Below are 14,615 nucleotides of genomic sequence, written 5' to 3' on the forward strand. Positions count from 1 at the left end.
CCCGGTGTTGCTATGGGATTCCGGATGGGTATAGGTGCTAAGGCTAAGAGGTTCTTCGTTTCTTCACCAGCCAAGGAGAAACCCATGAATGACGGGGAAGACCCAGTTGGTGGATTTGATCTTAAGGGCGTGCCTGTGGAGTCTGGCTTGGGTTTTAAGAGCCCAGTGTTTGGTATGATCTTTTCAAAGTTTGGGGCTTTACTGTTTTTTTTTTATTAATTCCTTTCCTTTTGTTTGCTTTGAAGATGGTGTCTTTTGAATTTTTTTTTTTGTTTTTGTTAAAAGGAGTTCCTTTTTGTTTCTCTTCATATAACCGCATATATTAGTGAGTTGAAAAAGTTTATGCGGGTTTCTTTTTTATAATAATTTTCTTCTGGAAGTATGGCCTGATAAATATTGATGCTTAATTCTGTCCTACAACTATAGTTTCTATATAGTTTTAAAGGAAAAGCAGGTCAATTTTACATATTTGGTGATTTATGTTCTAATTGTCTTAAAGTTTGGGTGATAAAGATATTGAATTCCTGGCTTTGGTATACTGTTTTAGATAGTGATGCCTGAGCTTAAATTATTTACACATATTTTATTTACTTTGTAGAACTGCAAATTGTTGTAAGAAGTCATTAGGATGCATTAATTGATTATGGTATATGGATACCATGAACTTTTCGGGAGGTTCTTAAATATTTGTATTGAAGTATGTGGCACCTGGAAGTATGATTGTTGCTGGTGTTTTACCAACCATGATTATAACTGATGTTTATGAACTATGACTGTCGCTGATGTTTACCAACTATCAAGGGGTGTCATTGATCTCACTTACTTTCAATGAATCTCCTTTAGTCCTTTTTCATATATTAGGATCTTCATAATCAAGATACAAGAAAGAGAGGATTATTTTTTAGCATTTGTTTTATTAGTACCGTTTATTATTGTGAGCTGATTTTGATTTTAGTTAGTTATTATGTTTTTATACTTCAGCTAAAAACATACTTAGATGCTATTTTACTGAGGTACCTTGTGTATTAGAGTGAGGTTTCCATACTATTGTCCTTTAAAACATCATATGCTTGTCAGGTCAGTCCAAAAATCAATTATTTGAATAGTTCCTACTGGATGTACTGATATTTATTATCCAAGGAAAGCTTGAGGCCTATTAGAATCTCCTCGAGCAATGCTAGTCTTACAAATACAAGTTGACTGATCGTATGGAAGTGTCGAGTAATATGATGGGAATTCACTGACTAGGTTTGTGTTGTCTCTGTTGTTATTATTTAATGGAATGTGGTTATTTCCTATGACAGATAGCCTTGTTGACCATTTTCAGTAGTCATAGCATTCTTGAGCTTTCCAAGTTTATTGTAACTTTCTTCTACAAGTGCTATTTAGGCTATATTTTGTTTGTCGTCCTTTTTCTGACAGTTTTGGTGATTTTTCTCATTCTCCACTGCTTTACATCAAAAAGAAATTTTGTTTTCTGGATTTAAAACTTTGGCCTTAGGCATTCCTCATTGTACTACCATCATCCTGTTAAAAAATTTGTCTTTTCTGGAATGTGTATCTTACATGATAGACCTACTTAAAAGTAAAATTTACCTTTTGTGATATGTGGATGTATATGTGATGCTTATTACTTTTCTAGTGGTTACCTTCTAACTTCCATTGTTGACATAGAAAATTTTCTAGCAGTTAGATTAGAAAAATTAAGAAAATTATGGTAGAAGGGTAAACGAATGTTTCCACTATGCTGCTCCTACCTTATTAGGATAACATAGAACATGCTATGTTTAGTTCAATTAAGGTATTATTAAACATAGTGATATCTGTTGAATTGTTGAGTTCTTAACTTGACAATTACTTCAAGATACATCCTGTCTGTTATGAACCAGATCTAGACCGATTTGGACGTAAGAAAATTGTGAAAATTTATATGAAAGTAGCCTCGAAAGTTAGAGTTCTAATGGATCTGGTTTTATGAGAATCCGACTTCTGGATGAAAAGATAATAATAAAACAGTGGAGCAAGGGTGGTGGTGGACGGCCGTAAGGGAGGGTAGCTATTGGTGGAGAAAGATGGCTAGGGTTTGGAAGATCGAAATATTTCTACAGCTATGATCTACTCCTAAAAAGATAAAAACGATCTAACAACTACGGTAAAAGATAAGGACAAAAATATTAACTTGGTGCTAAACTTAGATTTCTTTAATGATAATTTTCAACAAATATTCACTCCTATTTGTAGGAATAAAAATTCCTAGCTGATCGGATCTATATGTGGATTATCCGATTTATTTGAACTTCAAAACAATAAGATAAAACTAACTAATTAACTTGACTCAATTCGACTTAACTCGACTTAACCATTGTCATAAGTTATAATAGAAAAATATGCATAATATTTAGGAATAAGGATTGCATAGATAGCCGTGTCGACGGCGTACCTATCGGCACTTGCGCCAACGGCATACCAGCACATGGCATGAGAGGTGCCACATGACGTCCCTCCTAATAGTTTTGTCGCTCATTATTGACCTCGTTGTCGATCGTCGCTCGCCGCCCGCCGCTTGCCGTCGCTGTCGCCGTCGCCGTCGCTTCGTCGGATGCCCTAGCCCTAGAGAGAAGAGAGATTGAGAAAGCCGGACCCGCAACTTAAGTTTTTAACCCTCTTCTCTTTCTCTCTAGATCTCTCTTCTCTCTCGAGCGGGCTAGGGCACCCGACGAAACAACGGCGATGGCGAGCGGCGAGTGGCAATTGACGAGCGGCGAGCGATGGCGAAGGCGACTACAAAGGCGAAGGTGAGTATCCTTTACCTTTTTCTCTCCCTCTCTTATAGCATGGCCGGCAAGTGCCGCGGCACGTGTTGTGCCTGTGGCACGACCATCATTGAAGGATTGTACACTTTATAAGCAAGTACTTAGAACTTAGAAGTATCAGTAAACACCTATGAATCACGGATACTTCATTTGCCCCTCCGTACCAGTATCCAATACATATCGGATATGGCTAGAGGAGTATCCAAATTAAAAAAAATGAACTTAATTTTTTTGATACAGCAGGATACGGCTCTAATATGGCTCCAATACATTTCTTGATCATTCAATCCATTTTTTTATGTGTGCTAAATGATGATATAAAACATATATTTTATATGTATATACATTATACGATTGTCTAATCCTTCATGATATTTTAAGGCTTTGCTTATTTTATAATGAATTAAACATATAACTTAAAACTTATTTAAAGATCCAAATTAGTTGTCGACTAATAGTTGAATTAGGTTTCAATATTTCACTAACATTTTATGTTTCATATCAGTTTCTATTACAATATTATTCTAAAATTTTAGGCATGTAGATATTAAATATGTAGCTTTCTTTCTTTTTATTTTATCATTTACAGGATAATCATTTTTTACCATATGCTATATTGGTTGATAACAAATTGAAAATATATTAATTATTTATTTATTGGCGTATCCATGCCGTATCCGTATCCTACTTTTAAGAATTTATTGTATCCCCGTATCCGAATCCCCATATCCCGTATCCGTATCTATGCTTCACAGGTAAACATTGGCATAGGAAGGAAAGAGCATGTGATGTAGATGTCAAGGGTTCTGGCCTTTTTTATTTTGGCAAAAAAGGATTGATACAGATCCCTAAGGGCAGCTGGGCACTGATCTTCTTAAACTACATCTTTTCCCATCAAATACCGAAAATTATTCTTGAAAGAAGTAGTTGCCTTAAAATGGTTGTCTGACTCATATTTGTTTGTAGCCTCAGAATGCAGTCTGTCAGATTTTGATGAGAGTTAGATGATTGCAACAAAGAGGTTGATGCTTTGTTGTCCTAATCTTCCTTTGAAGATGTAAAATCGAGGCATTGAGTGCCTTTTCCTAGATTCTATTAGCAGTTTTGTCTTAGTTGTTCAGATGAAATGTAGGTTGGGAAGTTACATTTTTTTATGAGCTTATTTATTTAGTTGATTAAATAGAGTGCATGACTTTATTTTCTTAAGAGAGTGCATGGCTTTCTAAAGATGGAAGGAGAAAAATAATTTAATAATCCTTTTACCTAAAACAATTTAATAATCCTTTTATCCTTTTTATTTTGGCTTCATTGCTGACTGACTTTGGGTAGGATTTGACAACATACTTTGGTTAATAACCAACAATGGTCTCAAAAGGAAGAAGGTTCTGTTTTCTTATTTTGTTTGTCCTTTTCTATTTTTCCCTCTACTATATGGAGAGATTGATTGGTCCATTTAATTATCTGCACATTTTGTTTGATTTACTATTATCTGACTTTCTTAAGACTTAAGAGAACATTACTGCAAATATTCAATATCATTGTTCTGTTTAGATTCCTTTTTCTTAGCTGCTTCACAAAAATTGTAAGCTCTAAGACATTGTGTCACCATTGAACAAAGATTCCATGCCTTTCGCTTCTGACCTTTTCTGAGTTCAATCCTCTCAACTGATGATATATAATTCATGATGAAGCAGGTAGTAAGGAGGAAATCTTCTTCGACTCACGAGTATGGTTGGACTCTGACTGTGAGGATGATTTCTTCAGTGTCAATGGAGGTAAATAAGACCATTGTAGCTTGAAGTGTGCACTTTGTCATATTGCATGTCTGATTAATTATTTGCTTCTTTCTTTTTTTCTTAAAAAAATCTTTTGTAGACTTCACCCCATCTCGAGGCAGTACTCCAAATTATCAGTCAAGCACAAGAGTGATGCCTACATTAAGCGGGGCTATTATGGCTGGCAATGCCGACTCAAAATCTGAACCTTCCCCCACCTCTAGGAAGAAACTGGCCGACCTCCTTCTCGAAACTTTGCAAAGTGAGAAGTCACTCAATGAGCAAAACTTGGCTGAAGAGAAAGCTTGTATTAATGAAAAGGCTAATGCATATGAAGTCAGTAGTAACCATACTCTGAAATCAGTAGATGCAACTCCCTACATCTCCATAGCCAGTTCTGTTTGCAGCAGTGAGGTGACTCCAGATAGAGACACCAAAAACAGGAAGGAGAAGACATGGAATACACTGCGATGTTGCTTGCCGAGTGTGGTTCAAACTTTTAGTTTCGATGAGAGGAGGCCGAAGAACCCTGGACCATGCACTGCCTAATAAACTGCAGCGATGGACTTCAAAATGGACTACTGACAAGTAGCTGCTACTTGAGCTATCTTTTATATGAGTGATGTCCATAAGTAGCCATCTTCTTAGCCTTCATAAAACTATCTTGATACATCTTGGATGAGAAAATTTGTATAAAGAAAGAGATGCACATTCTGTGTCATATATTGTTGTTATTTTGTAACTCTCTTTTTTGTGTGATGCTATTTTGTAACTTGGCTAAATGAAAAGGCAATATAATGTTGAAGATGGTCAGGGACCTGAAGCATCCATAAGCAGGCAGTTCAAACTTTTTTGCATCTTAACACCTTTATCTTCCAGTAATGCAATTACAGAGTAACTGCTTCTGAGATGTTTGAGAGATAAAGAATTGTTAGGAACTGCATAATTTTTTCTTTTCTGCGACTAAAAGATCTTGCTTTTCTTGAAAGGTTGAATATGTTACATGAAGACAATTTAGTTTAAAAGAAAATAAAGAATATATGTATGCTGAGAATGTTCATTCTGAAAAAATAGGAGTTGGATAAGGTAAAAAGTAGGTGGTAGTATGCTATTGAATAGTTTCATATGGCCTCTCTACCTAAGAAAATCTAATTAATAAGTTAGATCTTGTGATCTTTAGACTCAGTGAAGGGTGAAAATCCTAGTGCAGTTATATTCATTCTTGTTCCTGCTTCAGATCTCTTCATTTTCTTGAGAGTAGTAATAGATAGTTTATGATATTTCTCCAATGGTAGAGAATTCTCAGGCATATTAGATTATGGACCAACAATGTATACTATAAGTGGACAGATGATAGAAGATAGGATGTGTGACCCACCATACTGTAATACTAGAAATATAGAATAAAATTTTACTAGCAATGTTTGAACTCATAAGAAAAATTAGGCTCTAGTACCATGTTATATAACTATATTTACCTCAAAGGCTAATTTATTAAGTAATGAACCAATAATATATATAGCCACTGATAATTTCTAATGAATTTATCAATTTGGCAGCTAAGGAGAACTCCTATCTAGCTCTAAGGAGGACTTCAATTGTTTGCAAAACTAGATATCTGGGTGATACCTTATTCTCTTAGCACCCGCTCACTTATATAATAAGAATAAGCCTATTTATTCCTGTGTTGTAATTAAACAATATCTTACATTATTCTAGTATAGTTTTTACCATTATCTTTCATCTTATTTCATACAACTTTTAAAAAATAATTTAATAGTAATTCACAATTACTATTTTGTCCCTAAATTAGACAACATTTAATTACACATTATCTTAGCCACAATTGAGATTCTCTCTCTCCACTATCTCTTCTATTAAATATCTATCATCTTAGCTACAGTTTATATTTTCTCTCATCTATTTCTTCTTTTAAATAGTAGTCATCTCACCTTATAGTTGAGACTTTATTTTTTTCGAACTAGTAAATTTTATAAAAATAAAAATAAAAATATTAATCCCGCACACTTTTCTCACAATGCAAGCTTATAACCTTGCAATATACCGCAGTGCGTGTTTATAACCTTGTATTACACCGTGGTGCAGGCTTATAATCATATATTAGCCCGCAACGCATATTTTTTTTTTTTAATGTATGATTATTATATATTGAGTACAGGCTTATAACTTCGTATTACACTGCAATGCGAGCTTATAACTTTGCGTTACACCATAGTGCATGTTTATAATATTATATTAGCATATAATGTCTCTTTATCTAGTGCATGATTACTTTATATAAAAATTGCAAAGTTATTTTTTTGCGGTGCGGGCTTATAATCTTTTATTATCTTGCATTGCATGGATATATAGAGTATTTTAAGTTCACGAGTTTCAATAAAAAATAATATTATTTCAGAAAAATACTATTTAGTACTACTACTTTAACATATACTCAAGAGTATTTTTATTATTTGATATAAAATATCACCAATTTTTAATACAATACTTTAATATTAACTTTTTGTCGTATCAAATGAGATTATTACTCCTTATACTAGTATTGTCTAAATATTACAATAGCTTATACTAGTATTAGCCCTCTTTTATAGATATTAAAAATTAGAATACTTATGCTTATCCCACCTTTGTTCTACAAGTTAACGAGGGCTTAAAGTTGATATTTTACCTACTTAGAAGTTTGAAGGGATAGATTCATTGCTATCCCTGAATTGTGATAGTTATGCCTTTAATATGCACTCATCTCTTCCATGTTATAGAAAAGAACTCACAAGGACATAATATTATTCTTGAAACTTATCTAAGATTGAGTCTGTAGCATTGACTGAAACAATATGGGATCCTCAAAATATTTATCCATGGCATTTAGTACCCAATCACAATTGATTGTAGCATTAAGGCTTTATTCTCATTCTCAATCACTTTCAAGAATTCATCAAAGAAAGAATATATACTATGCATAGGAAGTGACATGAATCCATACATGAATGATATTGACATCATCCATATCACCAAACCACTGCTCTTTACAAATTTACCCAAAATAATTTACCTCCCAAATTTATTATCTAACATAACTATTTTTTGACGTGTCAAATAAAAATAAATATATTTTTATCCCAAAATATTGATCTTCGACACTTAAAATTTACGTAGAATACTGCTAAATTCAGTGTTTCTTGGTTGGAATTATGAGGCGGCAACTGACGTGTTCAAAATAGACCAACGTTGAAATTAATTTTAAGGGTGGGTTATTTCAGTAATTAATTTTATGATAGTCAAAAACTAAAAAAATTATATAAAAAAAAGAATTAATTACATCTAAACCCCTGTGCTATTGCTCACAATTAGCCATTTAATAAATAAGGATAAAACAGTGACAAAAATATAATATGTAATTAACACCCAAAAACCGACTCTGCTGGGGATCGAACCCAGAATCTCTGGTTCCGTAGACCAGCGCCTTATCCATTGGGCCACAGAGTCTTAGTTATATTAATAATAGTAATATTTATTAATCTTCTCTTCTTTTATCCATCCACTATATAAAAAAAAGATATTAATTTTGATCAATTGATATAAAATATCTCTTAAACCCATTTCTTATTATAATTTAATGACTCTCATTTTTCATTGTTTGGAAGACAATATTTTGCGGGTGGGCTAGCTAACAGAATTTTGGAGCTAATCTACATCAAAATATCAAAATTGTGTTAGAAGTACATTAAGCCCTCGTTCATTTGTAGAATAAGGGTGTAATAGGCATAAGTATTCTAATTTTTAACACTAGAAGAAGAGGGTATAAGCTACTGCAATATTTAATTCAATACTAGTATAAGGTATAATAATTATATTTAATGTGATATAAATTTATTATTAAAATATAAAATTGTTATTGGGAACCGGTGATATTTTAAACCAAACGATGAAAATACTTTTTGAGTATATGTTAAATAGTAAATAGTATGGCCTTTCAATCCAATGGCAAAAATACTCCTGTTCCTCGCATTTTCCTTTTCCCCGCATTGTTGGCGGAAAATAATAATTCTAAATTTTTTGCCCCAATTGCCCGCATGATATATGTATCTATACACATTATATTTTACCTCGGCCCTCTCGGTAAAAAAAAAAAAAAATTATTACAGCTACTCATTGAACTTTAGTTTTTCAAAGCTGCAGTTCCATTTCTCATGAGAGAAGTGCACTATAAAAAGTATAGTCCTTAATTATTTTTACTACAAACTTGTAAAATATCTGAAAAAAAAATGAAAAACCTCATCTAAACGCACTTATCTGATGTTAGTGTGTAATCAATCAAATTTAGAATCTACTTAGTCTGGCTAGCTTAGTCATAATTGATTAAAGAATGGGATTATATATCTATAACACTTGGAAGCTCTCACTTGAAAGGTTGGTTAGTTACTAGTTGCACTAAAACAAAAGCAAGTAAACAGTTATCTTTAGCGAAAATGAAATGTTTAATTAGCTCACACTTATATATACATTGGGTAGCTGCTGGCAAATATTCCAAGCACTAGAAGTTCCTGTGTTCAGAGAGCAAGAAAGAATCTCTTTTTGCTAGGTTGGTGAAGTGACGAGTAAGAAGAACATAGCATAAAGATTAATTAGCTCATAAAGGTTGTCTGGAATTTGCTTTTAATTAAGAGATGCTTGCATGAGATTCCAAAGTAATTAAGCATCAATTTGGGAATAATTCCAAACCCACAATCATAAGGTTAATTATATCATGTATGCTTTTTATTATTCCTTTGGTATCCATGTTGCCAATAAATAGACTTTCTCCCAAGCTGTTCTCATATCCAGATTGGCAATAAATAGTTTACGTTTCTGGGTACCTCGGAGCACTAAATAGCATTCATTTTTTATCCTCTCAATCCAACTGATATATAAAGCCTTCACTTCACTGGTTTGCTTCCAACTTGATTGTTCTTTCAAAATTAAATTGCTTGCCTTGCTATAATTATTTCATTGCTATATACTCGACAATAATCCATGGATTTTATCAAAATTGCTGTAGACTATATATATATATATATTAAGACTGGTACTTGTCTTTCCATTTTACTGTGCCTTTTTTTAAGATTCCCACATCAGCAATGTTATTAGCATCATCCAATCTCTGACTTCATTGATAAATCACACAAATATAGATGTAATATATCCTTTTTAAAGTCGGCAACAATATGAAAGCCCTCCAAGATGCCACGAAAGTCATGAGTTTGATTCCCCCTTGTACATATATAATTTAGATTAATTGAATTTATCTTAGTGGCTTACATGATTTAACTAGACCTGTCTTATGGGCTTACATAAGAGATAAACTTAACTCAATTAAAAGATAAATAGACTCGATTCATCGAGCCAAATGTCCTCATAATTCGATCCTATTAGACCCGGATCGTATCATTTCAATTGCTTGATAGTTCTTGCAAATTAATTAAATTATCTCACTTGTTTATTGGTTGATTAACTACTTGCGTTACTATACTTATTTCATTGTTATATACTTGACACTAATCTTGGATTTTTCTCAAAATGGCTACAGATATAGTCTTCCCTCTAGTGATAAATTTGGCGCTTGCAAGCTTGTTCTACCATTGCAGTCTCTTTTCTCTACATATATATATTACGCTATCTCCCTTGATTGTCTCTACTGATAAACAAGCGTGTTACTTTCTCTCCACATAGCAAGTAATCACCCTTGAAATCCATGGATCAGATTATAGGTAGCATTACTAGCATTCTCCTATCTCCTTTGACTTCATTGATGAATCACATAACTTTGCATGCAACATATCCTTTTAAAGTTGGCAACAATATGAAAGCCCTCCAAGATGCCTCCAGAGATTTGGAGGAGAGGATGAAGGATGTCAATATGCAAATAGAGACAGCTGAGAGAAAGGGTCTTACAAGAAAGTATCAAGTACAAAGGTGGCTGAAGAAGGTGAAGGGCATCGTCTCTGAATCGCAAGCAATTGGAGAAACATACAACCAAAGGAGTTGCAAATGTCTCCGGGGATACTCTTTCAATTGCTGTTCAAACTACTCTTTCAGCAAGAGGGCTGCCAAGAAGTTTCTAGATGTACAAAAGTTGTACGCGGAAGGGGCATTTGAATCAGTTGCTGAGAAACGACCTCCTCCTCTTATCCCAAACATGCCCCCCGAATACAATGCATCAGGTCAAGTAGATTCCAACCTGAAAGAAGCACTACACTACCTTAAAGAAGATGATACTGTGACAAGGATTGGAATTTGGGGCATGGGTGGTGTAGGGAAGACCCACCTCCTCAAACAAATCCAATATTCTTTTTATCGTGATAACTCTATCTTTGATGTCGTGATTCTTATCACAGCTTCTAAAGAGTGCTCAACAGCAAAGGTTCAAGATGAAATATTTAAGAAACTCGGCTTGGCCAAGTCCGATGATGTACAATTGAATGCCGAGACTATCTCTAATTTCTTGGCTCATAGAAGCTTTCTTCTGCTATTGGATGATTTGTGGGGACCCTTAGATCTTGAAGCTGTTGGTGTTCCAATCGCTCTCACTACAGTCGGCTCTTACAAGCGAAAGGTGGTATTGACAACAAGATCAGACGAAGTCTGCGGTGCCATGAGAGTGGAACGACAAATTAAAGTCGATAAACTGGACGAGATTGCCGCATGGAGCCTATTCCAGAAGAATGTCGGTGAGCAAACTCTAAATTCTGATCCTTATATAGCAACTATTGCAAAAGAAGTCATCAAAGAGTTGGATGGGTTGCCGCTGGCCTTGATCACCGTCGGGAGTTCCATGCATGCCAAGAAGCATTATAGAGCATGGGAAAGGGCCCTCGAGCAACTTAAGGAGTCACAACTTTATGAGATCGAAAACCGACCAAATGCAAAAGAAAGCACAACTTTCCAGACGTTGAAGTTTAGCTATGAAAGCTTGGAATCTGATACCTTGAGGCAGTGTTTCTTGAGTTGTTCTATGTGGCCTGAGGATTATGCAATCCCGAAAGAGGAACTCATCCTATGTTGGATAGGGTTAGGCCTAGTAAAGGTGGACAAAACATTACGAAGTTCTTATAATTATGGATACGATCTCATGGATAAGCTACAAGCTGCATGCTTATTGGAGGATTCAACTAGCTATGAATCATGGGGCTATGTGATTGAGAGTGTGAAAATGCATGATGTGCTTCGTGACATGGCATTATGGATAGCACGTGATTACGGAGAAAACAACAACAAATGGATCATCAATGTAGATGTTGGGCAAGTAGAGAATATCGGCAATGAGGTAGAGCGAATATCAGTAATGAACATTTCCTGCAAAAGATTATCTTTTCCTCCTCTTACTAAACTTACAACCCTAATTCTACGGGCTTATGATCTGCAAGAAAGTACAGTACTTGTGAATATCCAGGCTTTGCAAGCACTCACATTTCTTGACCTTCAAGATAACTACTTGAAAGAGTTCCCTATGGAGATATGTAAGCTGGTTAAACTTCAGTACCTTAACTTAAGTGGCAACCTTATTAAGTCACTGCCCGAGGAGCTGAAGTCCCTTACCAATCTCAAATTCTTGCATCTCAGACACAATCTCATTCAAACAATATCAAAGGGTGCTTTCTCCACACTCAATGCTCTAAAGGTGCTGGATTTATTTAGTTTCGACACAATATACTCCCTACCATCATTATTGGAGGAATTGAAGAGTTTGCATAACCCGAGAGCTCTTGGAATCACTGTGGGAAGTGACTCTCAGTTCCAATTGCTTGAGAAGTCAACCAATATACCTATTCAATCTCTTAAAATATGCCATCGAAGGAACTGCACTCTTCTTGACGGCTAATTTTCTTGGGAACTTGAATCACTTTGAGATTTCGACAAGTGGAACGGAAGAAATACTAATTCATACAAGTGGCCAAAATGCCAACTCACATCTCGATCTTGAGATACTTCGCTTCACTATGATGGAGGATCTGAAAATGATCGTGTGGAAGGGAGTTTCTCCAAAGGATATATTTCCAAAACTTCGGAGCTTGGAGTTTTTATCGTGCAACAAAATAGAGAACGTCTCATGGATAGTGCATCTCCCATGCCTTCAAGAACTGTTCATCGATAAATGCTTCAATATGACGAATGTTATTTGTAGCCGGGAGAATAACCATGGTGAGAATTCTGTGCCAGAAATACAAGAAGATGGAGGAGATGCATTGATTCCCACATTCCCTTGCCTCCAGTGTATGGTGTTGAATGCTCTTCCAAAATTGCACGCCATATGTGATCTGGGAGTCATCTTCCCATCCTTGCGATATCTTCATGTTGAAGGATGTGAAAAATTGAAGAAACTACCTTTCCAGCCACATACCATACCGAGTAAATTAGAGAAGATAGAATATTGGCCTAGGTCATTGTGGGAAGGTCTAGAATGGGAGGAAGATAGCCTCAGATCTTCTCTCGAAAAGGTTTGCAAATTTTTTGATGACATTGGTTTCTTTGACATCGAACCAGCTATTCCTACTATGTTGTAGTTGCTTTCCTTAATTTTAAAATCACTGTTATGTTGTGAACTATTTGGTAATGACTATGAAGTGCACATTGTTCATGACCACATTATTTTCTCACATAATCTAAAATGCGTATCTTCTTGCATTGTTTTGTCAGTTTAATTTTCTATCTCTTTTTGTTTCTTTTCTTCTTTTCATAATTTGTAGAATTAGATGTCAATTTTAAGTAACAACCGGTAGTAATTTTTCTTTCAAAAATGATATTTACGAATCTTCTAGATAACTGGCTTCATATATCTAACTAACAAAACAATGTATAATAAAAAAATGATTGATCGTATGAAAAAACTTTTTAAAAAAATATAAAGATTTATGCTTTGTCCAATAAGTTTCTTTTGTTGTTACTATTTTTCGAGTTTACCCTTCGGATGTGATCGGATTGGTCCAAGATTTAAAGCATTCACGTTTCATGAGTTTGGATGAAAAAAAAAACCAAGGATAATTAATGCTTAGCCTTCTAACTATTACCGTTTTCTATAAACACCCTATAAACTTTTTTATTATTCATATAGAATAATTGAACTAAGATAAACAATCATATAAACCCCTTGACTAAAAATAAAAAATATAACTACATAGAATATCTGAGCTTAAAATTTTCTTAGGTAAGAGGTTTATCTGGTTAAAAAATAAAATCAGATATAATTAATCCAAAACAAATATCAATTTATTGAGATGAAAATAAATTTATTATTCTATTATATTAATTTTGTCTTTAGATGACGCAAGTATTAATAAGTAAAATAAATAAGATAATTATAAATATTTATGTAATACAACTACGAATTACATTCTGCCAAATACATTCGGCAAATTATAAACCCAAGATAGTTGTGATTTAGTCTAACTTTATACATAAAATAACTACAATAACTGTGTGAATTGGTCAGCTTAGAATACTTTTATCTGTGAAGCCTCTGTGGTCTTACATGGATTGCAGATAAGCTATTTGTAACACCCGTAAAAAAAAAAAAAAAAAAAAAAATTGGCGCACGTGCTACGCGCGTGCACCCTAACCGCAGCACACGCGCCAAGCGCGTGCGCTGACTCCTTCTTCCCTTTCCCCCACCTCTCGCGGTTAGTTGCGAGAGGTGGGAGAGAAGATCGCCGGAGTGGAGTAACTCCACTCCGATTCTCTCCCCTCTCCTCTATTTAACCCCCCTTCTCCCCTAAGGTTCTTTTCTTTTGCGGAATCTCCCCATCTTCATTGTTTCTCTACTCTCCTTTTCTCTTCCGAGCCGCCGAGGTCTTCGTCACGGGCAACGAGCCACCGGAACGCCGGCAGCCGACCAAAACCCTCCCTCTTCGATCGTCAGGTCAGCCTTCAGCCCCTCGCTAGTTTAATTCGAAAATAGTTTAGTAAGCATGCGTATTTAGGATTTTATTTTTAGTTTACTTTCGCCGGGAAATTCGCCGGCCGGCGACCTCGG

General features: G+C 34.9%; 2 protein-coding genes and 1 non-coding gene across 4 annotated transcripts; 2 read left to right on the plus strand and 1 right to left on the minus strand.

Annotated features, from left to right (window-relative positions):
* Positions 1–6: 6 nt before the first annotated feature.
* Positions 7–5,435, plus strand: LOC140792920 (uncharacterized protein At3g27210-like). 2 transcript variants are annotated; one of them, XM_073144157.1, is made up of 3 exons: positions 7–172; positions 4,505–4,588; positions 4,689–5,435. In XM_073144157.1, the coding sequence occupies exons 1-3, from the start codon at positions 13–15 to the stop codon at positions 5,135–5,137; spliced, it is 693 nt and encodes a 230-aa protein (XP_073000258.1). In that variant the 5' UTR covers positions 7–12; the 3' UTR covers positions 5,138–5,435. The 2 variants fall into 2 exon arrangements, with proteins under 2 accessions (XP_073000258.1, XP_073000259.1); XM_073144158.1 differs by having other exon boundaries at positions 4,508–4,588.
* Positions 5,436–8,022: 2,587 nt separating this feature from the next.
* TRNAR-ACG (transfer RNA arginine (anticodon ACG)) lies at positions 8,023–8,095 on the minus strand. Its single transcript has one exon. It is a non-coding gene; the product is annotated as a tRNA-Arg (tRNA).
* Positions 8,096–9,425: 1,330 nt separating this feature from the next.
* Positions 9,426–12,607, plus strand: LOC140791682 (disease resistance protein UNI-like). Its single transcript, XM_073142294.1, has 2 exons — positions 9,426–9,536; positions 10,176–12,607. The coding sequence occupies exon 2, from the start codon at positions 10,341–10,343 to the stop codon at positions 12,465–12,467; it is 2,127 nt and encodes a 708-aa protein (XP_072998395.1). The 5' UTR covers positions 9,426–9,536; positions 10,176–10,340; the 3' UTR covers positions 12,468–12,607.
* The last annotated feature ends 2,008 nt before the right edge of the window (positions 12,608–14,615 follow it).

Source organism: Typha latifolia, chromosome 7 (genome assembly GCF_019914945.1).
Source record: "Typha latifolia isolate L0001 chromosome 7, TyphaL0001v2, whole genome shotgun sequence".
Taxonomy (NCBI): domain Eukaryota; kingdom Viridiplantae; phylum Streptophyta; class Magnoliopsida; order Poales; family Typhaceae; genus Typha; species Typha latifolia.

Bases quoted from the DNA above. Each gene is read 5' to 3' on its own strand.
- LOC140792920 (XM_073144157.1), top strand. From the start codon at position 13: ATGGGATTCCGGATGGGTATAGGTGCTAAGGCTAAGAGGTTCTTCGTT. The intron at 173-4,504 runs GTATGATCTTTT...TTCATGATGAAG, and splicing joins TTTTAAGAGCCCAGTGTTTG to CAGGTAGTAAGGAGGAAATC. The intron at 4,589-4,688 runs GTAAATAAGACC...AATCTTTTGTAG, and splicing joins TTTCTTCAGTGTCAATGGAG to ACTTCACCCCATCTCGAGGC.
- LOC140791682 (XM_073142294.1), top strand. From the start codon at position 10,341: ATGGATCAGATTATAGGTAGCATTACTAGCATTCTCCTATCTCCTTTG.